This window comes from Microtus pennsylvanicus, chromosome 17 (assembly GCF_037038515.1).
Source record: "Microtus pennsylvanicus isolate mMicPen1 chromosome 17, mMicPen1.hap1, whole genome shotgun sequence".
In the NCBI taxonomy this organism is placed as follows: domain Eukaryota; kingdom Metazoa; phylum Chordata; class Mammalia; order Rodentia; family Cricetidae; genus Microtus; species Microtus pennsylvanicus.
Window position 1 is genome coordinate 18,567,214 of NC_134595.1, and position 26,202 is coordinate 18,593,415.

The window sequence follows — 26,202 nt, forward strand, 5'->3', positions numbered from 1 at the left end:
ACAACTTAGTAATATAGTCAGGAAATGTACTATTGAGATAAAGGTGAATATATTTATTACTTTCAAGTAAACATTGTGGAGTATAGAATTAAATAGAATCTACTTAATTTAAAAGATGATTTAGTAAAGCATTGGCAATCACTTTATAGTTTTGATAATTTGTCTTTAGTATTCTCTTTATAATCAACTGTCTCATTTTTAAGCAATACATTGATTATCTGGGGCAGGCTTGTCAGTGCAGAGACGCTCCTACCTGTGTACTTGTTGTTGCATATGCACTCATAAAAGTATTCACAATACACCCCATGCTAATCTTGAGACACTGAGAACCCAAAGGATCATGTATTTCTTATCATTGTAATACTATGTTTAGTTTATAATGGTTGTCTAGGATATGAACTGTTACCTTGTGCCTCTTTTGTTCTTTGAAAATGAGAATTACCTTCCTTGGTGTCTCCCTGTGAGTCAGAAGTTAGCTTATATAGAAGAGTAGGATGTTCAGATATTTCTGTGTGAAGCTTTAACATTTAACCAGATCTTGGCCTCTGTCATTATTCACTGTGACTTTTTGGTTTGCATTTGGTCCTGAAATTACTGTTCGTTAGATGCACTAGAGAAACCCTGTAAGGCAGCTGTGCTTCTTGAATGTTTGCTTGGCAGCCAAGTGCTGCCTCAGTTGTTTACACAGAAGCTGTTGATCATTGTATTTACAAAACCTTTAGAAGTGTAGGTTTTCCCTCATTATAAATGGCTTTTCAGTTTTTTCAACTGATTGTAGCGCAGTGGGTGATTGGCAAACCACATCCCTCCACCTACCCAAGGAACAGCTTCCTAATGTAGCTAGAGAAATGATTGGTGATTGCTTTGATCAGAGGTGCTTATTTCAGTATGAAATTGGCATTTAATCTTGGAGCTTAACAATGGAGCATGCACACTTGTTCCCAAGAAAACTGCTCAAGTTGTAACTTTTATACTTTCTGCAGGCTCAAAGAAGAGCACTGTAGGATTTTAGGCAGGATACAATAATACCCTTGCAATTATTCCACTTCTGGATTGCCTTAAGGACTTCCATAGATAGACGGCATCATTTTTGTTGTTGCTGCAAAACCCCACCCTTTCCCCTGCTTGTCCTTTGCTTTGTGCTACTCCAAGAACTGTTTGCTTTTTAGAATCCTCCTTTTCAATTGTAGGAGCCAAAGGACCAGCACATCTGCTCCAAGATTGTGTACACCCATGAAATCTCAACAATATTACTCAGCAAGACCTGAGTAATAATAATACTAGTTGACATGCCAGTGTGGATGGGTGAAATCCCCTGGGGTACTAACCCAGGTAAAGACCACAGGCAGTTAATGAGTCTTCTCCAGGGGTAAGCTCCTTATTTGGTATTCCAATACCTGTTGAAATAGGAGCAGCGGGCTGCGTCCCCGGCACCCGCCCGCCCGCACGGCTAGCTTTACCCGAAATAATTACACACAAACTGTATTCTTTTAAACACCGCTTGGCCCATTTCTATCTAGCCTCTTCTAGGCTAGCTCTGGCACCTGGACTAGCCCATTTCTAATAATCTGCTGGTAGCCCACGAGCTGGCTTACCAGGAATGATCTTAACCTGCGTCTGCCTGGAGTGGGAGAATCATGGTGACTCCTGATTCAGCTTCTTTCTCCCAGCATTCTGTTCTGTTTACTCCTCCCACCTATGTTTTAACCTATGAGGGCCAAGCAGTTTCTTTATTGCTTAACCAATGAAATCAACAGATTGATATGACACTCCCACATCATATACCTAATGGCCAGCCTAAAATCAGATACATACAAGCAACACTAAACATACTCAGCAGGTTGTATTTATATATTTATAATTATTATATACTTATATGTATACATTCATATACTAATAATAAAGAAAAAGAGAAAAGTGGGGGTAGGGTTAGATCTGAGAGGGGTTAGGAGGAAAAGTGGATTGTGGTAAATGTGATCAAAAAAGGTATGAAATTCTTAACATAAAAAATCTTACACACACACACACACACACACACACACGTACACACACACACGAATCTTTTCTAAGCACGTGCTTTTCTACCTGGACATTATACAGGACTTCACTCTGCAGTGTATATTTAATGGAACAAAAAAAGAAAGAGGGAGGCTGTGACATTTGTCTGCATTCCACTGTTTTTAGTACTGACATTGATCCCAGCCCTTTTCCTTTGTGTCCTTCCCTTGGATAGCTCTAACTTGCTATGTTAATATTGCCTGTGGATTCCAGGCATGCTCAATCTCCCTTTTGCCCTCAACTTCGCAGTGGTTGGGCTTTCTTGCTATGGCTAATTCTCAGTCATATACTGCCAAGTCCAGTTTATTGAGCTTCTCTTTTTCTAGAATATCTCTTTACTGATATTCCCCTCATGTAACATGAACTTATTAGTAATTTTTTTCTGATTAAGCTCTAACTGATATTTCTGCATCCAGCTAGGTTTCTTATATGAGAGCACATAACAACTGCACTGATTTTTATTTTCTTTCAGGGAATAGAGGATTGGACGTAGGATGTAACTCATATTTGACACTGCTCTATGCTAGCACTGCCTGTAGTGCTGCCTTGAATCTGTACTGGAGAGATAAGGGCAGGCCAGTTTACATGACAGTTATGAATAATGAAGCTAAGAAATTCTGGAGCGGGGGTGTCAGTGTAGATGCTGTTAAATATAGAAGGATGGTTTTAACATAGTCTTTTAGTAATAGCAAACATGAAGTTTTTTTTAATTGCTGAAACTTGTAATATCAGTCTACAAAGGCAAATGTAAGAAAACCAGCCACAAGTTACCTATTATAAGCTACTTATGTGTGCTATTGGTTATTAGTTGCCAGTTATTTGATATTATATATTGGATGACGTTGATAGGTAATTAAAATAGATTGTACCATTTCAGTGCTTCTGTTTCTTTTCAAAAGTCATTGCTTTTTACAGGTAAGAGGAAGGTTTAAGATTCAGAACAATTGTCAAGGTAAACCGTAAATTTGATAAAGTTTTACTTCAGATGTTTACTAGATACTGTTATTTTAAATTTCATTTCATTAATTGAATGTTTAGGAGTCACAATGGACAGTTACTTCTGTCAGAAAGTAGGTTTCTATACAATGCTATACATTTCCCCAATTCATTTTGAAACTTTGTGTTATTTACTTTAATGATAATATAGTTCAATTTTATTATATTTGCTTCAAATAAAACTATAGAAAGACAGTTTTTTTTAAATAATTGAGTAACTACTCACCACACAGTCATTATGCTGGAATTTTAGCTTTTTGCTTGGAGCTTTTCCCATTAGTATAATGAGAAGAGTCACCAATAAAAACTAATTCTAAAGTTAAAAACTTTCTGAACCAAACATTGTCGCTTCTTGGAACTGCTTGTAGAATAGGGTGAAGCTAAGTAAAAAGATATGAGTCAGTATTTGGAGAACTCCTGAGTGCTTTGGAGTATAAATCCTCACCAGTTTTTTTGGCATTTGGCTCTTGTAAGGCGTTGTTTTAAAACCCCTGGAGGTGTTCACTCCTTAAGTATTCATGGCTAGGTGATTGGGAGTATGGTAAGAGCCATTAATGTTTAACTCGAATGCAATTTCAAAGTGGTTGAAGAAACAGTATTTCTTTTTTTTGAATTGATTTTATTGAGCTATACATTTCTCTCTGCTCCCTTCCTTTCCCCTCTTCTTCAGCCCTCTCCCATGGTCCCCATTTTCCCAATTTACTCAGGAGATCTTTTCTTTTCCTACTTCCCATGTAGATTAGATTCATGTAAGTCTCTCTTAGGGTCCTCATTGTTGTCTAGGTTCTCTGGGATTGTGATTTGTAGTATGTTTTTCTTTGCATTATGTCTAAAACCACTTATGAGTGAGTAGATACGATTTGTCTAAGAAACAGTATTTCTAAATCTGCACTGAGATTTCTTTAAGGCCTAGGTTCTGATTCCTTGCTCATTTAGATACGTGGTCTGATACTCCAGTTTGAGGTAATATCAGATTTGTCACTTTTTTTGTGGATTTTGGAAAAAGGTAGAAATAAGAAATTATACAGAGACAGCCAGAGACGGGGAGATGGGAGAGAAGGAGGGAGCGGAGAGAAAGAGAGAGATGAAATGTTTATTGTGATAAACATGGCTTATTGCTTATAAAGAAAGATTTTGTATAATGCCTTGGTCATCTGGCTTGTAGTGAATTCCAGACCTCCGGTGAAGTGAAGAAAAGCTGGGGGACCTGCTGATGCGACCTCCATGTTGTGAAACCTTTTTTGTGGTGTTAAATGTTGGGGTGGGGAGAGGCGTAGAGTCTACCAGCTGTTAGGTTCTGTGCACCAAAGCTTTAGGATGAACGGGTGGAACTTGCATTCTTGCCTGCGACCTGGGCTGCAGTCATAGAATAGAACGGCACATTTCTGAAAGAAGAGTGGCAGCTCTGTCTCCTTTTTGCTCTGGCTTTATGGTGGGGTCAGGAATCAGATGGATTGTTTGGATGCCAGTGACTCTAGGTGTTTATTGAAAACCAGGAAAGAAAAAAAATAGACACTTAACCTAATTTATTTAAATTTTGTGATGTTGAGGATTGAACCTAGGTTTTGAATTGCTAAGCCTACATGCTATCACTGAACTATATCTTATTTTAGACACATATATAACTCTTTTGCATTCTTAGAATGTCCAAAATAAAACTGCTTGTCAAAATGGTCCTTTAATTTAAAATCATTAATTTCCTTTCTTTGTTTTTCAGCTTAACACATTTAGAAATAAAGTATAAAATAATTTGAAGTTTTTGCTTTAGTAGGCAGTGTGAACGCCAGCAGATGATGCAGCAGTCATGGTTCTGGGTGTGTAATTAGTGTTTGTGTCTGGCAATGGCGTTTTGTGATTTTACGACTTTAAAAAGTAAGAATCCAAACTTCTCTTTTAGAATATATTTGGAAAACTTTTAACCTATTGAAGTGTGACTCACGACTGAAGTTACTTTAGAATTTCATTAACCATGTCTTCCTTTTTTTTTTATTAATATATCTCTGTGCCTGTTATGAGAAAATGAATGAAAGAAGAATACAGGTTTCTGATTAGATGATGCAGTTTCCTTAGTTTATCTGACTCGATGTACCCTTCATTTGCTTTCCCTTATTTTTATTTAACAGAAATTATGTGAACATGTTATTTTTTAATTGAGGAGAAATCCTGACTCTCAGCCCCCGCTGTGTGAAAAGTGACAGGGTTGCTTTACACTTGTAACTGTAGGTGCTGTTTGTAGTTTATCCTGAGCTCCAGAAGCCTTATATGGAGAAGAAAAGGCCTAGAAAAAGTCAATTATGACTGCACCGCCTGCCAGAGCTAAGGGAGCAGCACATCCGTTCTGAACCATACACCGAGCAGAGACCCAATTAACAAATTCACATGCTGCAGCAGGAGGCTGTGATTGCAATTTTGGTGAAGAACTCAACATTCTCACCACACATATCAAAATCTTGACAGCTTACAGAGACTTTTTCTTAATGTTCTGCATTTTAAGAACAAATATGTAAATAGAGAATTCATTATGCTCCTTGTTCTCAAATGGCTGTTAATTGTGCGGCTTGGTAATGTTGGCTTTTACTATTTAATGTTTACATATTAGTGACACCTGTTTTCAGCTGCTAAAAACATTGAGCACCTGATCTGACTTCCAGAATCTTAGAGAAGTTATCCTTAAAGTATTTTTTATAGTTTACATCGCTTTTTGTTTGAATCGTTTTTCAGTTAATGTATAGAACACTTTAAAATAACATGAAAGCAAGTTTTTTCTAGACAGAATTTGAGATTTCTAGCGTTTTTATCCTGTTTACTCATGTAAACACACTGTGTTAGTGCTTTGTGTGCTGCGGTGTCAAGCACAGGGAGCACAGCACAGCAGTGCTCCGTGCTGAGCTGCAGCTGCAGCTTCTGCTTTTCTGTGCTGGGGCACAGATACTTCACTAGAGACGAACGTAAAGCAACATGGTGCACACTGGTGCAAGAATGAGACTTTTCCTGGGTTTGCATAGAGCCAAGCTTCTGTGCTGAGTTCTGCCCAAGGGTGTGTGCTAGCTGAATTACAAATGGGTAGGCCAAGGAAGTGAAGTGTGAACGTGGCCCTGTGTACCTGCCCCAGATAGCTGGGCCATCATTGCCACCATTTTTATAGTAAAACAATTGAGTTTGTTTCTTTTTCTTATTCAGTGTGGAACCTCAGCCATCAGCCTAAGACTAGGACTGCTTATACCCTGATTGAGATACTCTCACAGAGCGACTCTGGTATTTGTCTCCTGCGTGATTTTATATGGTGTCAAGTTGTCAATCACTCTTTAACACCACAGATATATGTATTTTGTTTTATTACTATATGTGTGCATTTCTAGACATCAATACATTTTATTCACTATTAATGCAAAGCTAATGTTTGTACAAAACTAATTTAGTCATACACACACCCACACCCCACAATTTATAGTTAGATATTAAATTTAGAAGCATATTTTTTATGACTGATGACGCCTTAATTTATCTAGTCTGTTCTTTGAGTATCTAGGCATTCAGACATAAAATATTAGAATGCCTTTATTTCCTTCCCTCAAATATCTTTTAAAAATAAAATATTCTTCTTTGAGAATTTCATAGTTTACTTTTCACAATTTTTTTCAGATTACAGCGTAGTCACATCATTCCCATTTCTTTCCTCGTGCCAAATCTTCCCATATACCCTTCCTTTCTTTTTCTCTTTTAAATTCATGCCCCCTTTTTATTAGTTGTGGTTACATATTTATATTTGTGTGTGTTTATATTTATTTCTAAGGAGAGGCTGATCATATTAATGTTTTTAAATTTTTCCACCTGCTCCTAATGTATAGTCAAGGTTCAGGCCAGATGTAAACAATCTTTTAAGCAGTGTCAGGGAAGAGGATGAGAAGAAGACACCATGACTGCTGGATGGACCAGAGTTGTTTGTTTTGGAGTCTGTGGGGGACCCATTACCCAACTCCCAAATAAATTCATGGAGGCTTATTCTCTCATATGAATGCCTAGCCTTAGCTTGGCTTGTTTCTAGCCATCTTTCTTTAACTTAACTTATCTGCCTTATACCTCTGGGCTTTTACCTTTTTCTATTTCTGTATACCTTTGTTGTTGTTTTCTTTTTTTTCTATTTTTTTTATTGATAAAAGGAGAATAAAAAAAAATTTCCACCTCCTCCCAGCCTCCCATTTCCCTCCCCCTCCTTCCACTCTTCTCCCCCTCCTCCCACCCTTCTCCCCCTCCTCCCACTCCTCTCCCCCTCCCTCTCCAGTCCAAAGAGCAGTCAGGGTTCTCTGCCCTGTTGTAAGTCCTAGGTCCTCCCCCCTCCGTCCATATCTAGGAAGGTGAACATCCAAACTGGCTAGGCTCCTACCAAGCCAGCACATTTTTGCTTGGGGGAGGGGGGAGTTTGAGTTAGTTTATTTGATTCTAGAAAATGGTAGGGCATAGACACTAAAGGAGGCAGCATAAGAACTTTTCTTTCCTAGAGACTTTGGATATGGTGAGAGAGATGTCAGTAAAATGATTTAAGAAAGTTCATTGTGAACAGTGATATACAAGAAAGAGTCAGAGGGACAGCTCTGAGGAGAAGCAGGGTGGTAAAATATCCTACAAAGCAAACCAGAGTGCTGAATCAAATGAGAGAGATCTCAGATGTGATAGGACAACGGCAGAACCCAACCTGCAGGAGACAGAAGGTCATGGTGACTAAGTAGCCAGTCGGTGTACTCTTCCCTGGAGAAGACTGTTTTCTCAGTCTCAGTATTCCTTAACTGCGTGTAGTCCTTGTGTCAGATTGAGACCTCATGCTCTTTCCCCCATTCACTTTGCTTTTGTATTGTTTTCCTTATTGAGCACAAACTTGGGTGGTCATATTGGTGAGACTTTATGGGTGTAGCTTCTGAGACAGTCTCACAACAAACTCCCTGATCCTCCAAATCTTGTAATCTTTCTGCCCCTCTTCTGTAATGTCCCCTCACCCTTTTGTGAGGAAGTGTTTTGTAGATGTAGCCATTGGTACCGGACATTACAATTCTGCATTTTGATTGGTTGTGGTTTCCTGTAGTAGGCTCCATCTATTGCAAAGAGACATTTTCTTGATGAAGGAACCACACTTAGCTATGAATATAAATGGCTATAAATGTTTAGAATGTTTGAATGTAGTTAGGGATCATGCTGATTTAGTACAGTGGTGGTTGTAGGTTCTCTCCAAATGGTCAGCCCTGAAAACATATAGACAGAGCAGTTTATATTTAGGAATAATTTATGTTATATATTTACTAAATACATATTATTCCTAAATATATGTAAGTTTTTCTAAATATAACATTAAGTGTGCATGTAGCAACATTTAGTGATAAAAAAGGGCCCATAAATTTGAAAGAGCAAGGAAGGAGGGAGGAAAGGAAAGGAAAAAGGATGCAATTATATTATAATCTCAAAAATAAAAGAAAAAAGAAAGCTATAATAACCAAAAATAACTTTAAAAGATTGTTGGAAAGGGCTGAGTATGGTGGCTCATACCTTCAATCCTAGCAGAAACAGGTGGATCTCTGTGAGTTCTAGGACAACTTGATCTATAAAAGCTAGTTCCAGGACAGGCTCCAAAGCTACAGAGAAACCCAGTCTTGAAAAACCACAAAAAGAAGAAGGAGATGGGGAAGGAGGAAGAGGAGGAGAAGGAAGAGGAAAAGGTCGGAAGGAACACATAGAAATAGAGGAGGAGCAGGAAGAGAAGGAGAAGGAGGTTGGAAGGAACACATAGAAACATGCCTGAGTACTAATGTGGACTTGCCCTAGATTACAAGATTCTACAATTCTTGTTTTCATACTTAGCATTAGTGGTCTTATTGTTTGTGCCATGCTTCAAAGTGATTTAAACACATCCCAATTCTACTGTGGTGCTTCCAGTTTCCTGATGTCATGGGAAGGATTTGTCTGATGTCATAAATGTGACGCATGGATCTTTTGATTGCTGTGTACAGCATTGCCACCCTTGAATACAGAAAGGGCGCTACTGTCCTTCAGCTGCTCATGTGCACCTGTCAGACCTGGTCGGCGTGTGCACCTCTTCCTGTCTTCCAGATGGACAGCTTCTCTTTTCTCCTTTCTATTCCCAGCATTCTGAGTTTTCTCATTTTGCGGTTTTACTCTTCAAGATCTGTGACTCAGTCTTATTTCTTTCCTTGTGATGCCTTCCTCTAGCCCTCTCTGCCTTTGCCTTTGGGCTTCAGCCTGGTTTTCATCTTTCCAGGCTTCTGGAAGTTTGGCTGTGTGATTGCTTAAGTTCCAGAACCAATGCTATTAGTCAAGCAGCCAGTCTTAACCTTGATTTTATTCCCCAGCAATTATAACTGATTGCATAGGAACATGCTCCTAATAAATCTAATGTGACAGAGCTAGGAGTTATTTAGGTACTAAATGTCATTTATATATATATATATATATTTATACAAACAGATTGTTTTATTCTTTTAAAAAATTATTACCTCCAATTGTTCTTATATTATCTTTGTCGTTACTTTTTTATTTCTGTGATAAAATATCATGACCAAGACAACTCAAAGAAAGAAGGATTTATTTGAGGCTTTCTTTCCAGACGGATGCGAGTTCTTCACCATCATGGCAGGGAGTCTGGCAGCATGAATGTTGAGAGCTCACATCCTGATAAATAAACAGGAAGTAGAGAGTACACTAAAATAGCACCGGTCTTTGAAATCTTAAGTCTGTCCCCAATGACACAGTTTCTTCAATAGGGTCATACCTTCTAATCCTTCCCCAACAGTTCCACTAACTGATGACCAAGTATTCCAAAATGTGAACCTATGGGGCACATTCTGGTTCAAACCACTGAATTAGCCTAAAAGAGTGGGATATCCATTTGGCTTTTGTGACAACAGCTTGAGTTGCATTTATTGTAGTCTGTAGATGTAATATGGTCACTCTGTTGTAATAAGAGTGGCAGTCTGCATTCCTGGTGCCCGGCTGCCTGCATGGTTAGCTTTATACCCGAAATAATTACACGGAAACTGTATTCCTTTAAACATTGCCTGGCCCATTAATTCCAGCCTCTTATTGGCTAGCTCTTACATATTGATCTAACCCATTTCTAATAATCTGTGTAGCCCACGAGGTGGCTTACTAGGGAAGATCTTAACCTGCGGCTATGTCGGGTGGGAGAATCATGGCGACTGCCTGACTCGGCTTCTTTCTTTCAGCATTCTGTCTGTCTACTCCGCCTACCTAATTTTCTGTCCTATCAGACCAAACAGTTTTCTTTATTAGTTAACCAATGAAAGCAACAGATAAGATACAAGACCCACCTCCATCAGTAGTCAGCTTGTATAATGTGGCCATCCCCGTTTCTCCCTTCCTCCCTCCCTCCCACCCTTTCTTTCTCCCTCCCTTTCTCCCTCTCTTCCTTCTTGGGTGTGTATTTTGATCCTCCTATCTGGCCCTCCACAACTTCCACCCCTCCTTTTTTCTTCTTTCTTTTTCTTTCATCTTTTCTTTATCTTAAGAAAAATTTGAAGTCATTGTAGACATCTTTATAGTCTTCATTCCATGTTACCTAGGTAATGATTGGGTATCTCATTTTATATTTAAGTACAGACTTGGCCATACCAATCAAAGATTAATTTTGTTCTTTTATGCAAATAGATACAAGTTAATTTTTTCCCTAACAATGCTTTTTTAAACTGAAAAGTGATTACTTACATCCACATTCTGACTTAGGGTTTTTTTTTTTTATTTTACCTTATGACGTATCTGAAAATGGGAGTGAGGCCTTCACAAGCTCCTGGTTAAAAGGCCCTACTTACTCAAATCCTTTGTGATTTGTATAACCCAAGACTACAGGTGAATTAATAAAAAGCAAGGTTTTTAAAATATCAGTTTTCTAAATTAATTATCTGTTTCAGACTATGAGGGATTATTTTAGGTAGCTTTTTATGAAACATTGGAGGGCACTGTTATAATATTCCCTATCAAGGAAATGGATGTGATGAATTTGACAGGGCTGTTTGTGTAGTTTTGAATAGATGTTGGTTTCATCTTGTGATGATCTACTGGAACTTAGATTCCTGCAGCTGACTCTGGATATTGTTATATTTCTACTAATATTGGTCAAAATGTTCATTAGGAAGACCCTGTGAACACATGCCAGTCAGGAACTGCCAGATCACAAAGAATGAGCCTTAATGGGTCAAGTAATTTTCTGTGTTGTCCTGCAAAGCTATGGTGAGCGAGCCTGTATGTGGTATACCTGTAAACTTGTAACATCAGGATCATGAACATTAGGCAGTAACAGGCACAGATGGCCAGTGCCATCTTTTGGATGTGGAGAGTTCAAAAGTCAGTCAAACAAGACTTAACATTCCCCATAGCTCAGCCCTGGTGCTGCATTTTCCTGCTGGGGATTAGTTTCATGGGATGTCTGGATTTTTACAAGTCTGTATGTAACCTGAGGGCCTGCTTGTTGGGGTTTCTGTCATGCCCAGTTCCCACAGTCGGTAAATCCCAAAGAGAATACACAGAAGTCTACATTAATCATAAACTGATTGGCCCATTAGCTCAGGCTTCTTATTAACTTTTATAACCTACAATTAGCCCATTATTCTAGTATATCTTAGCCACATGGCTCAGTACCTTTTTGGGTGGGGTAGGTTACATCCTGAATAGTCTGGCCAGGACTGTGGAAAGACCTTCCTTCTTCCCAGAATACTCCTGTTCTCATTTCCCTGCCTCTACTTCCTGTCTGGTTGTCCCGCCTATACTTCCTGCCTGACTACTGGCCAATCAGCGTTTATTTAAAACATAATTGACAGAATACAGAATTGTCCTGCACCATTTGTAACATGGTTTGGATTTGCTAACATCTCTCTCCCAGTCTGTTATCCATCTTAACCAGTTGCTTAGACCTGTGTGATCCTCAAGGCCTTCATTGGTATGAGGGAGAGTACTAGTACAAACAAGTGGATATTTTCTTCCTTTTCTTTTTCTTTTTTACAGTTTTTATGTGCATATTTAATTTCTTTTTGAAAATGACTTCTGATTTTGGTAAAATATATTTTACCAAAACAATTGAAATTTACCATTTTAGCCATTTTAAAATGCTTATTTCTTTGGCATTCATTACATTAATTTAATGTATTCAACCCTGGCTTCTTTTCAAATATAGTTTCTCCTGCAACCTACATGCAGGATTCTTCTATTTGTATGTGATACGTAAACACTAATTTAGCAGCTTCAGAAAGAATGGATGCCACCTCATTGTTGACAGTTGTGTGGAGTTCTCCCGTAGCCTATATACCTCTTCTGTCTACTAAAGAGCTGCATTTCCTCACAGTGCTTGGGTTCACTTGAGTGTACTCACTGGAAGGAATCAGCTGTTAGCACTATAGGACTGATAGCCCTACTTTCCTGCTGGCCATAGCAAGGAACTGATCTTAGCTCCGAAAGGACCTTTGTAGTGACCTCCAAAGGCTCTCGGTGTCTCTGCTGAGCATGTCAGTTCCACCCAGGATCCTCTCCTTTTGACTCACTTGGTCGATAATTACAGCTGCAGAATCCTTTCACCTTTGATTTTTAAGGAGAATCCCCTCCTTCTTAGAGTTTCTTCTCATATGTGAGAGCAAAGACATTTCCCAAGCACTGGGGTTAGATTCTGCTTCTGGCACATGTTTGTTTTCGAAGTGTGCTTCTGACTGAGAAGATGGGGGCCGAATTTTCTTTGTTGCCTGCCCATAGTTTCTTATAAATCATTACTATGCTACTTGTCTTGAAAAATGGTAGCCAGTCTATTGAAGAAAACGCTGGGACTTAAAGCTTGTCCCCTTGCCATTACTGTCCTCTCTGACTCTATTGCAGTATGTTCACTTGTCATAAAGGGAGTGCACGTCTCCACAGCTTTGCACCTTGCTCCCAGGTTATTGCTGCAGGCTGCTCTAATTTCCATTTGCCACATGGAAAGATGTCAGGTATTGGGAGGCGTGCAGATATTGCAGAAATACGAGTGTGAGCCCTTTGGAATTTTATTGAATTTCAATTGATTTATAAATTCTGGATTCTATCTTGTATTTTATATAGTTTTTCCTTTGTTTTGTTTACCTCCCAGCAGTGTAAACTGCAGAGAGGTAAGGGTCGAGGATCGAAGGGTTAGGATTTTGTAGGTGACAGCTTTCATGTGGGGCCTGTCATGGTGTGTTGGTTATATGGTTGTAGTGAGGAGTCCCTAAAAGGAAGGGATACTAGAAAAGCTAGATGACATTTGACTGGTCAGCTGCCTGGAGATGTTTGGACAGCCCAAAGGATTTTTGTTGTTCTTGTTTTGGTGCTGTTCTGTTTTTCAGATAGGACCGAAAAACAACCCTGGTTGGCCTGGGACTCACAGAAGTCATCTGCTTCTGCCTCTCTAGCGTTGGGCTTAAAGGTGTGTGACACCTTTAATTAACTGCATGCAGCTCTGTGCAGAATTGGCCCAGCAACCGTGAGTCTCTTTTCTCATAGTGTGCTTCTGGTAGTGAGGCCCTCAGCCTCTGCCGACCAGACAGGAACCCAGGAACCCCTCAGAACTCCCTTCTTTCTTGCTCTTGCCTTCTCTCTGCAGTTTTGATATTTCTGGGTCTGGTGCTGTGCTGGATTCCACTTCACTGAACGTCTGACCTGACAGGCAGATTGTAAAGAGGCTTCTTAAAAGCTTTTCTCTGCAGAGGAAACCTTATGGCCCTTGAAGGATCCACTGCGGAAACTTCTGCCTCTGGATTGTGTCCACAGTGACTGGTTTTCCATTTCTCTTTTCTCCCGCAGTTATGCAGCCTGCTTCAGAGAACAGAGACTCATGGTGTCTCAGCTCTGTACGTGTAGCTTCTCTCATGTGATCTGAGATACAAAGTGAGTTTGGGAGCTGCCTGGCTGACTCCTCCCCAACTCCTTCATGACTTTTCATGAACTGTGACAATACAGTAGCCACCAACTATACACAGATACAAAAATCAAAATATGAATGAATTGAAGACTCAGGTCTCGGAAACCTGGTCATGTTTAAATTGCTCAGCAGCTGCGCGTGTACTACCATTACCATGGCTTTAGTGTCTGCTTCTCGGGGGATTTAAGCTGAATTGACACAGGTGAGACTTGTCTGCTATGAGGCCTTTGGCAATTGGGTCAAACTTACAATTCTGCTTCCTATAGGGATAACCTTCCCCTAAGAACAATTTGATGGTGGTCTGGAGAAGACAAACTAGTCCTAGGAGAGCTCCTTCAAGTTGTGTAAATTCTGCGTCCTACTTTCTAACTGCTGCTGTGGTGAATTGTCACTCATTTAGCTTAAACTGCACAAATTTATCATTCCACTGTTGCCTAAATTAGATGTCTGTCTGTTCCAGGTCTTTCCAGATAAAGTCGGGGTGTGGTCTGGGTTAGTTTGCCTTGTGAAAGCTCAATGACAGAGTCTGTGTGTTTTGCTTCTTCAGGTATTGACAGAATTAAGCCCTTTGGGGCTGTAGGTTTTTATCCTTACTTTTCATGGCTGTCAGCCAAGGGCCATGACTTTTCCCAACATTGAACCCCTTGCACAAAGTCCCCACTCTCTATTTCCAGCTCCTGGGCAAGGCAGGCTGCACCGCTCTCATGATTCAGATGCTGCTCTAGCTTCGGTCACATCTCTCTGATGCCAGAGAAGATTCTCCACTTAGAAGTTCACCAATTAAATTGGACCTGGTTGAATAATCTAGCTCCATCTCTCTATTTCAGGACAGTCCCTCTAATGGCATCTCTGCAGTCACTCTTCCTTATAAGGTGGCAGAGTAAGGCATGCATATGTACACACGTGTTGTGTTAAGAGCGAAGCGGCGGGCTGCGTTCCTGCCACCACGGCTCACGGCTGCCTGGCTAGCTTATGCCCCGAAATAATTACACGGAAACTGTATTCTTTTAAACACTGCTTGGCCCATTAGTTCTAGCCTCGTATTGACTAGCTCTTACATATTGATCTAACCCATTTCTAATAATCTGTGTAGCCCACAAGGTGGCTTACCAGGGAAGATCTTAACCTGCGTCTGTCTGGATGGGAGAATCATGGCGACTGCTTCAATCTGCTTCTTTCTCCCAGCATTCTGTTCTGTCTACTCCGCCTATCTAAATTCTACCCTATCAGAGGGCCAAGCAGTTTTCTTTATTAGTTAACCAATGAAAGCAACAGATAAGATACAAGACCCACCTCCATCACACATGTGCTGTTTGTTACTAAGCAAAAGTTTTTGAAACCGTACCTCATTTGAAGTGGGTAACCAAAACCCTGCCATCTTTATGTAAATATTATTAATTTACCTTTTGAGACTGTACATCAGGGAAAACTAGGGATCATAAAAATGAATGAGAGAAATGAGGAAATAGGGGTTGGCATGGTACAGTAAAACGTGTGACTCTCATAGTCCCAACTCAGAGAGTATCGTCAGGACACCTCTGAGTTGATTATGTGTATTTCATAGAATAAAATGAGAGAACTTGTATAAAAGTGATGTTTTAGTTTTGAAGATAAATGCTGAAATGTGTGAAGATAAACACTGCATGAAGTTATCAGCTGTAGGTACTTTCTGAGATGTGTTCAGCAGCTTCTCTACTTATTATACAACAGGTTGCTAGTTCTTCATTTTAATGGTGCTTCAGTAAAATCTTTTTTATGTTTTGCCTATTCATATATACATTATAGATTTCAATGCTTATTTAAAGTATTCTCTGTAAAATACTTCGATATTTAATTGAATGCTAGACTATCTCATGTACAGCAGAGGTGCTACTCCTATTGCATGAGAAATGATAGAATAATTTTTGAGAATTAACTTGGCACTTATTTTTTTTTTATCTTTCATTTTATTTATGTCATTAGCTGAGAAACCTTTCCAGTTTGGATCTCCGTCATATCACTGAACTGGACAATGAAACTGTGATGGAAATCGTCAAGAGGTGCAAAAATCTTAGCTCTCTGAACCTCTGTCTGAACTGGATCATAAATGACAGGTAACTATTGGAACATCTAGACATGTGTCCAGAGGAAAGCCAGGCAGATACGCTTATCACTGTAACAAGACATGGCAGTATCATGTATAGCGGCATGCAGCTATGTCTCTGAATTGCTGCACTAGAGTGTGGAGAAAAATCTAGACGCATACTTTGATGCATTCGCTGCTTTAAGTTCAGCCAGGTTTTTAAGTGTTTCAGCACTGGCATGTTTGGACAGATACAACAGTGGTTGTGTTAACTCGTTTTTGTTATTCATGAAGCATATATGGTTTGTCTTTTTTAAGATCTTGATAGTTTTGTGTTGTTTGTTATGGTTTACCTTACCCATGATTCTGAGGAATTACCTCAAACATTTGAGCATTTGACCTCTTTTTAATGATGATGATTGCGTTTCTTACAACTTAGATTTTTTTCCTTCCTTCTTTCCTTCTTTTCCTTCTTTCTGGGTTTTCTTTTGTTTGTTTGTTTCTTTTTTCTAGACAGGGTTTCTCTCTGTTTATAATTTTTGCTGTCCTGGAACTCAATTTGTAGTTGAAACAAGCCTCAAACTCACAGAGCTCCCTCTGCCTCCCGAGTGCTGGGATTAAAGGTGCGTTCCACTATCGCCTGGCTTACAATTTACATTTCTTATAAATGTAAGTTGTTTTAAATTGAATCAGGTGATTAGCAACTTAATACATAATATACAATGTGTAAAATGGGAAATCTCTTCTTTTAAATAACTGTAAGCCCATTTTTCTCATAAAATATCACATTGATAAAGCATACCTCTTGCAAGTAGACTTTGATAATGCAGACAAGTGTGTGATGGCCCCACCCATGCTGAGGAGGCAAGCGTTTGCATATGGATGGAGATAGAGACAGAGACCCATATTGAAGCACCGGAATAAGCTCCCAAGGTCCCAATGAGGAGCAGATGGAGGGAGAGCATGAGCAAGGAAGTCAGGACCGTGAGGGGTGCACCCACCCACTGAGACAGAGGGACTGATCTATTGGGGGCTCACCAAGGCCAGCTGGACTGTGACTGAAAAAGCATGGGATAAAACCGGACTCTCTGAACAATGAGGACTGATGAGAAGCCAAAGACAATGGCACTGGGGTTTGATCCTACTTCATGTTCTGGCTTTGTGGGAGCCTAGCCAGTTTGGATGCTCACCTTCCTAGACCTAGATGGAGGGGGGAGGACCTTGGACTTTCCACCTGACTGCTCTTTAGTCGGGAGAGGGAGGGGGAAAAGAGTGGGGGGAGGGGGAGTGGAGTGGGAGGAAGGGGAGGGAAATGGGAGGATGGGAGAAGGTGGAAATTTGTTTTCCAAGAAAAAATAAATTAATTAATTAAAAAAGTTTTTACTGATACATAAAAGTTACAATTAAAAAATATTTATTGGGTCTTCTGTAAAGCTTTAATGTATATTTAAATGATGTGATGTTTAAATAAGGGTCAGTAAATCTGTCTCCTAAAGCGTTTATCATTTTTTTTTTAAAAAAAGGCAAAACTGCAACAGCCAACTGTATTCTTCTTGTCTTTTAAAAATACCACAGTACAGTATTGCTGTCTGCCATCAGAGCCTTGAGCATCTGACTTTTGTGTAATTTATGGCCAGCTACTTTGGTCCTCTTAATTTCTAGAAGGCAAGATTTTGCATTTTCCTCTAAGGATGGAGAGCATGCAATTCTTGTCTTTCTTACTTGGCTTACTTTACTTAACATGATGTCCAGTTCTATCCATGTTGTTCTATGACAGGATTTCAAAGGCAAAGTGAGGTTCATTCCAGTTCCTTTTCTATGAGAGGTCACTAACCTATGCCATTATGCTGATTAAGTAGTATATCACTGACCAATATCCCCAGCCCTTTTTGCCGGCAATATGGGGTGGGGCGAGGGAGTGATTAGTATATCGTTGGAAAAATGTACTGTTTTTTAAAAGCTTAAAGATTTTTTTTTTCTATTAATGGGTTGAAGGATACAGAGATTGCCGCCTTTCTTGAATATAACAAACATGTTGAGCGCAGTGCGCTTTTCTTTCCAGGTTTCATTGGACAAATGTCCAGCAGTGCATCACGGGAGCCTGTGGTCACCCCATTTGTAATCTCGTCAGGAGCACCATACTGCTTACCCTAATTGCTCTAATTATATTTCCACTAACCATGCATAGAGAGTCTACGTCTTCTGTGATTTTGCAGAGATTATCTTTTCACTTTCTTTTTTCTTAGTAGTCCTTCTTACTAAGTGGGTAACACACTGAAGGAGAACTCCCAGTCCTGCTCACTGCAAAGATTACAGGCATAACTTACGAAGTCTAGTTCTGTCTGAGACTGACAATTAGTGAGGCTTAACCTTTGTGTGTCTATAAAAAGGTCTAAGGTCTTTCGAGACCAGCCTCGTCTACAAGAGCTAGTTCCAGGACAGGCTCCAAAGCCACAGAGAAACCCTGTCTCGAAAAACCAAACAAAAAAAAAAAAAAAGGTCTATTGCCCATTTTTAAAACCAGACTATTTGGGTTTTGTTGTTGAGTTACATGTACTTGGGTTCCTTCCCTGTTGTGACATAAAGTTTTTGAGTGCTTTCTCTGAGTCGAATTTCTTTTCACTCTGATGTTTCCTTTGCTGTGTGGAACGCTTCAGTTTGATGTAATCTTCTTGGTCACTCTTTGCTTGTGTTTCCTGCACTTTTGGAGTCTACCCAAATTTTCAAATTTTCTTTAAAAATCTAATGGCCTTTTACAGAATTATAAAGAGTCAAAAATTTTAAATGTATTTGTTGTTTCTGATAATATTTACTTTACAAAGTAGGCTAAATAGTTAAAGAAAATTGAGTGATATCAATTTAAAAGTTAAGTGTCTCCATTATCAATATTCTAATTTGCAGACAATTTAATAACATACTCTAATAACTTTTTATGACAAGTAATAAAATAAAATATATAAACATCTTGTGTTTCTGTTTAATATTTAGAGAAGTTTCTTAGCAATATATTGAATTAAAAGAAAGAACAGTCATTCTGCAGCAATGTGATTATTCCACAGTTTTCTGTACACATGACCGAGGCGTCATATAAATCAAGAGAATCAGTAATCAGAGAATGCTGTAAATCATACATATTATGAAATCTGTCAATGTTATGTAAATTATCTGCTAAGTGAACACTTTACATAGGTTTGCTCAGGGATCTTAATCTTCTAGCTCTTCAAACACTTTGCCCAAACTGGGGACTTATATGGAAAAATAAGCAGCCTTTAATTTGCTTTTTCTTCCTTTGTCAGGCTTTATGGGCACAACTTCTTGCTCCCTATCTCTTTTTTTTGTACTTATCTGTAATGGTTATTTAGTGTTTGATTCTAAATATAATAAGTACCATGGAGATTTATTCCCAAGGAATGAAAGTGTATTTTTATGTTTTTAATGGAAAAGTTTGGATTAATTGAGAAAACATGCATTTTAATGAGCCGAGCAGTAGAGTTATAAGGATCAGACTCTTTTAGTTTTAATTACACTACTTGCACTTATCCTGTGTACTGTAATAGAAGTTTCAGACATTAAAACCCACTTTGCAATATCATCTAAATTACTCATCTCATTGTTCTTGCCATACTGTATTACTAAGCTAAGTAATATTTGTAATTATATTGGTATAAATCTAGGACTTGCCATCAGACTTAATTATGATCTCAGCACTTAGCTGAGATGGGGTAGTAACCTTTCATAGAGAGAGCACTGGAATGCACTAATGCATTTAGCCTATCAATTAGCTTCTGTTTTAAATTTGTTCATCCTTACTATACTTTAGTAAATCAGGAAGCAGTGCTAAGTACTTGGTGCTATGTCTCAAAAAATGGGGCACTGAGCTTGTTCTGCTGTAAGGGTCATCCGTCTCTTTAGGTGATATAAGACTTCACATTAATAATGAGTTCGATAAGGATAGAGTGGAGGAATGTAACTTTTATTGCACAGGTAATTGATAGATATTTTACACGCGTTCTCATTTAAACCTTTCAACATCTTTCATTCAAGGAAAGGCCAAATTTTTCCTATTAAATTTAGATCATTTGTTGGATTTTTTTATTTTAGATTAATGTGTTTTCTATAATTGTTACTATGAAAACTGACAAACAAGAAAATGTTAATGAATCATCCATTAGTTTTCTATTTCATAGATGGAACTAATCTATTATTAATATATGGAAAATTCTTATATTTATGTTTTTGGTAGGAACTAATTATTTTCTTTGTTTTTAGAACAATGATTCTCAAACTGTGAGTCATTATCCATTTGGGGACCACATATCAGTTATCCTGAATATCAAATATTCACAATTCATAACAGTAAATTGCAATTATCAGTAACAACAAAATAATGCAATGATTGGGGTCACTATAGCTTGAAGAGCTGTATTAAAAAGGGCTATAGCATTAGGAAGGTTGAGAACCACTGCTCTAGAGCCTTAGATATTATTTATGTATTTCTATATAAAAACCCTATTACTATTTCAATTCAGTCCTGGGTTAATAAACTTTAGTGGTCTTAGTTTTTCTACATTTAAAGTTCTTGTCTGAGACTTTTTTCAAAAAAAGCTAAACATTTAAAATTGTATAATGATTAAACACTGTTTGCGTATTGATCATTGTATCTGGTTGCTTTTTGTTGTTTGTTGTTTGGTTGGGTTTTTGTGGTGGTAGAATTAAATCTGGGGTTTCACAGGTGCTGCATTAAAATCTTACCACTGAGCCACATCCCAGCGCTTACAGTTTAGTATTATGTAGTCTTGAAATTGATCTGTGTGACTAAGACATGCTGTTCTCTTTCTTTGCTGTTTCCTAAAAGCACTTTTTGCATTGAGCAGATTGCACAGCATGATATTTCCTAGAAGTCAGAAGGATGGTCAAGTAGTTATTTGACATTTATCATTGCTGTTAAATACAAATACAATCCAGGTGTTCTACGAAAAGAGAATATGAACTACTTGTATCTGTGATTTAAATTAAACACCTGGTTATTATGTCTTTTCTATTCTTTCTGACTCCAAACTTATTGAAGTATTTATCTGTATCTGACATAAATCTTTCGTTATCTTCCATTCAGTTTGGTCTTTCCAGTTTTTTTTGTGTAACTGATGCAGAATCTAAAAGCTGTACATTTAGGTATAAAAGGGTAATATATAAAAATTTGAGTGGTTCTGAGCTTCTTATAGCAATATGATTATAATAGTTTATACATGGAAGTTTTTGTCCTGCACCTGCTCAGTCCCAAAGGGATACACAGAGGCTTATATGAATTATAAACTGTTGGGTCTGTTAGCTCAGGCTTATTATTAACTAACTCTTAAAACTTAAATTAACCCATAATTCTTGTCTAGGTTTAACCATGTGGCTTGGTACCTTTTCTCAGTAAGGCATTCTCATCTTGCTTCCTCTGCATCTGGCTGGTGACTGCGTATCTGCCTTTCTTCTTCACAGAATTCTCCTAGTCTGGTTGCTCTGCCTATACTTTCTGCCTGGTTACTGGCCAGTCAGTCTTTTATTAAACCAATATGTATGACAAATCTTTACAGTGTACAAGAATATTAAAAGGAATTGCCTCAATTTAAATATTTAATGTCAAAAATGTAATTTTTCTATTTTAAATTTTTAACAGTGGTCCTAAAAAATACATTAGCTTCATTCTTGTGATCTGTATCTTCTTTTATCAAATGACCCTTTGATTGGCAGCTTGCTGTGTTGCTGATGAAAACAGTGTAAAGTAATAATGCGAGAGAAATGAAAGATTGTCTGGCAGCCACTAGCCAATGTTACAAGGGTACAGCAAAGCCAGGCTCAACCCTTGTGATAACAGATTACTCTCTATTCGGTAGCATGTCATGAAAGGAGGTTTATGTAGTTTATGGTTTTGGAGGTCGAAAGTCCAATGGAGAATGGCGCATGTGCCTGACTTTGGGTGAGGTTCTCTAAATGGATGCCTAATAAAGGCAGAAACAGATCACATGGTAAGCCAGGAAGTCAGAGAAAGATTGGAGGCCAGGCAAGAACTAGCATTAGCCTTAAAGGTCTACTGGTTCAACACAGGCACACCAAGAACTCAGCTGCTAACATGGATGACATTCTCAGTCATACCCAAGCCTTAGCAGTGGTTGCTGAAGCAAACTATCATTGCCATAACTTGTTGGGCTAGTCTTTTATTTCCATAAAAGGCTTTACTCTAAAATATGGAGATTTTGGGCTGGAGAGATGGCTCAGAGGTTGAGAGCACTGACTGCTCTTCCAGAGGTCCTGAGTTCAATTCCCAGCAACCACATGGTGGCTCACAACCATCTGTAATGGGGTCTGGTGCCCTCTTCTGGCCTGCAGGGATACACACAGACAGAATATTGTATACATAATAAATAAATAAATCTTAAAACATGGAGATTTTTATATCTTCTCTCTTATGTCTACTTTCTATGTAGTACACAGTAAGGTTTTTGTTTTTTTTCTTTAAGAACCCTGTCTCGAAAAACCAAAAAAAAAAAAAAAAAAGAAAGAAAATTTACATGAAAATTCTGAACTCTAGTCTTCCTTTGTAAGTTTTGGATTAGCCTATCTTTTTATCAGCAATGTCTTAGCGTGAGAATGGTCTGTTGATCAGTTTCTTCCACATATTTTATTTGTCTTTATCCTAGCCATCTTAGAAACTGATTTTATCAAACTATAGAATGTAGAGGCTCGTGGGGTGACTCGGTGGTTCCGAATATTTCTTGTTCTTCTAGGGGTCCTGAGTTTGGTTCTCAACTACTTGTAATTCCAGCTTCAGAGGATCCAGTGTCTTGTGGGCACCTGCCCAAATGTATTGCATATTTGCATAGACAGAGATACACATACACTTAAAAGATATTATTTAACTTTATAGATTTTTATATCATATATTAATTCAAATAGTTCTTTGAAAGTTGATCCTAATAAATACATTAACAGTTAATAGAGTTAATTGTTTTGCCTCGTTTAGTTCTTCTTTGTTATTGCTGTCATTTCTGACATCAGGACTTTGCCCAACAGGTGGAAGACACAGAGGAAGACCCAATTCAGCTTTAATAGGTGAATCTTTTGTTTCATTAGCAGACTTCCAATTTGGGTAGTAAGCAGGGCTATTATAAAACTATTTATTGTATTGTACTCTTCTAAACTATTTCCAGCTTCAAAGCTATGAGCTACTTAGTTATTTTTGTGCTGGGATTAAACTCATTGTCTAATGCATTCTGGGCATGTGCTCTACCACTGAGCTACATCCTTTGTTTACAGCCATTTTAGGTGGATTTTTGTTTGTTTGCTTGTTTGTTTTAGAGAATTAATAGGTATTGCTTAGATTTGATTCATGGTTCCTTTGCCATTAGCATCAAGTCCTAGCTCTCTCTTTTTTCTCTTTTCTCTCTTCTCTTTCTGTTCTCCTACAGAAAACAACAAATCCCTTTGTAGTGCTTTTGAGTTTATGTGACTTAAAACTGTAGATTGACAGATGCAACAGCACACCTCTCAGTGATACTGACAGCACCCAGCTCATGTAAAACTCAATGAGCTTTTATATAAAGATTTTTCTAATTCCCTTGATCATCTCTGGATGTTTATTCTGTTTCTTCTTTCAAATTTCCGTTGATTCAATAAAAAGCAGTGATATTTAGAATTAAAGTTCAGAGAGGATTTGAGCAGGTGTTGGTGGTATAAAATATTTGCTGAGTGCCCATTGTGTTTTATTTCCAAGAATTGTTTTGTGAACATATGCTATATATTGTATTTATAAGTGCTCAAGGACTGAGGGGATAATCTACCATCTTCCAGTGAATGTCATGTCACAGTGGACTTAGACTTTTATTTCATTTCAATCCCCTAATATTACTTAATTCTCATAGAAACTGAGGTTTAAAGGTTGCCCAAGGGGACAGACCTAGCTAGCATGGTTGAATTTGAGCTTGAGACTATTTTACTTTCTATTAAAGTTAAGCATTTTGGAGGAGTAGATGCTTTTCAGCTTGGAACATTGGGAAGTTGGAGCAATTTTCTTCTCTCATAGCCTGGAAACTTAGAAATAAAAAGGAGATAAAAATGTGCCATTGCTGTGTGTAGTGCCAGTGTCTTGGGAAGATGAGGCAGGGAGCTTATTTGAGCCAAAGAGTCTCACACCAGCCTATGTACCAGCCAGTCTCATCTCTTCGGAAACTAGTTAGTTGATGCTAACCATTGTGGCATCCATGTGGTAGTGTTTGTTCTAGTGCTAGTCTTCCTCTAGGATGTGGAACAGTTTGGATACTAGTGTGTCTTACTTTTCTATCACGTTATAGAACACCACGACAAAGGTAATTTTAAAGGAAAGCATTTAATCAGAGCTCCCGATTCTAGATATTGTAGAGTCCATGACCATCCTTTCTAGCATGACAGCCTGTAGGAAGGCATGGCATTGGAGCAGTAGCTGAAAGCAGCAGTCACAAGGGTTGGGGTAGGGGAGAGAGAGACAGAGAAAGAGAGAGAGAGAGAGAGAGAGAGAGAGAGAGAGAGAGAGAGAGAGAGAGAGAGAGAGAGAGAGAAAGAGAGAGAGAAAGAGAGAATGTCATGGGCTATTTAAGCATCAAAGCTCATGCTCAGTGACACACCAACAAGGGTGTGCTTCCTAATCCTTTCCAAACAGTTTCACCAACTGAGGACCAACCATTCAAACATAAGGACCTAGGGGGGCAGCCTCATTCAACCTGCCACATGGTATCTCATAATATGGTAGGCAGTTTCATGTAGCAATTTTAAAATTCTGTCATAAACTACTTATATAACCCACTGAATAGTTTTGTGAATATTATGTAATTATGGTTTTTAAAAAAAGAATAAATATGTTTTACTGGAATAGTTATTTGTAAGATCATCTCTAGAAAGTTGTTTCTTTATGTGTGTATACACACGTGTGTATGTGTGTATGTATGTTGTGTGCATGAGTACATGCAGGCAAGTGTAGAGACCAAAGGTTGATATTTGATAGTTTCCTTACTTGCTTCTTCATCTCAATTTTTGAGATGGGGGATTCTCATTGAACTTGAGCTTACCATTTTTGCTAGACTGCCTGGCCATGACCCTGGTGTTCTCCTGGCTCTGTCTCTCATAATTGGGTTACAGGCACTGCCATGCTGTGCTCTTTAGACGGTGGTAGGTGGGGTCTACACTCAGGTCTTCATGTTCACACGACAAGCATTTGAGTCACCAGTCTACCTCCCTGCCCATAGAAGCGTAGTTGTAGTTAACCGTCATGAATTTTTCTGAATGTGTGACTGTAATACAGTTTCTTGTTTTATGTTTTAAGCTATAGAAGGAAGACTGAATATACAAAATAGGTATTTAGTCTGTGAGGTTTATCCTTCTTTTTTAGGGGAAGTATGTGCTGGATATTGAAGTCATGGCTTTACTCATAATAAATATGCACTCTGTAACTAACCACTGAACCATGACCCAGATTTGTGGCATACAAAATGTTTTCCATGTTAAGAAATCAGTTTATGATCGTATCATGGGAAAGAGCAGGAATGATACACTTTGAATGATGATAATGCAGTACTGTCATTTGGCCCATGATTTGGTGGTTTCCTACATCATGCCTGTTTTTCAATTCTAACAATGAAGGAAACCTTGGTTTATTCATGAAAGTGATAGTTTGTTGGTTCCTCAGATGACTTCTCCACTTTCCCCACCCCCATGTCTCCAAGGGATGGCCTTATTCTTAGTCACTCAAACTTGAAGTTGTAATTAAAATAACTCACTGTTGTCAAAATCTAAAGTGTATGATAAATGAAGCGCAGTAAATAGTGAAAATATGGGCAAGGTGATTAAATCTGACAATTTCTCTGTAAAAGTCTTGAGATGATAAATATCTCCTGTGATTAGTTATTAATTTAGTGCAGGGGATTTTCCTTCATCCTAAAATGTTTTATGAACAGTGGCATAAAGAAATACTTTGGAAGATAGGTACGCACATGTTTAACCAGAGAGGAAATTGCTGTAACTTGACTGGTAATAATTAAAAATGGCAGACCTGACACTGTGCGTGCCTGGGCTATTTTCTGTATGACAGTCCTTTCAGAAATTAAGAAAGGGAGGTGTTTCCTGAAGACATGAA

The 26,202-nt window shown here is 38.4% G+C and overlaps 1 protein-coding gene across 1 annotated transcript in view; it reads left to right on the forward strand.

The window, feature by feature from the left end:
* The window catches only part of Fbxl17 (F-box and leucine rich repeat protein 17), a 472,330-nt gene that overhangs the window by 154,542 nt on the left and 291,586 nt on the right, over positions 1 to 26,202 (forward strand). Inside the window, exon 6 of the mRNA XM_075952216.1 lies at positions 15,953 to 16,083. Coding sequence (XP_075808331.1) covers positions 15,953 to 16,083 — 131 coding nt within the window. The remainder of the gene's footprint in view (positions 1 to 15,952; positions 16,084 to 26,202) is intronic.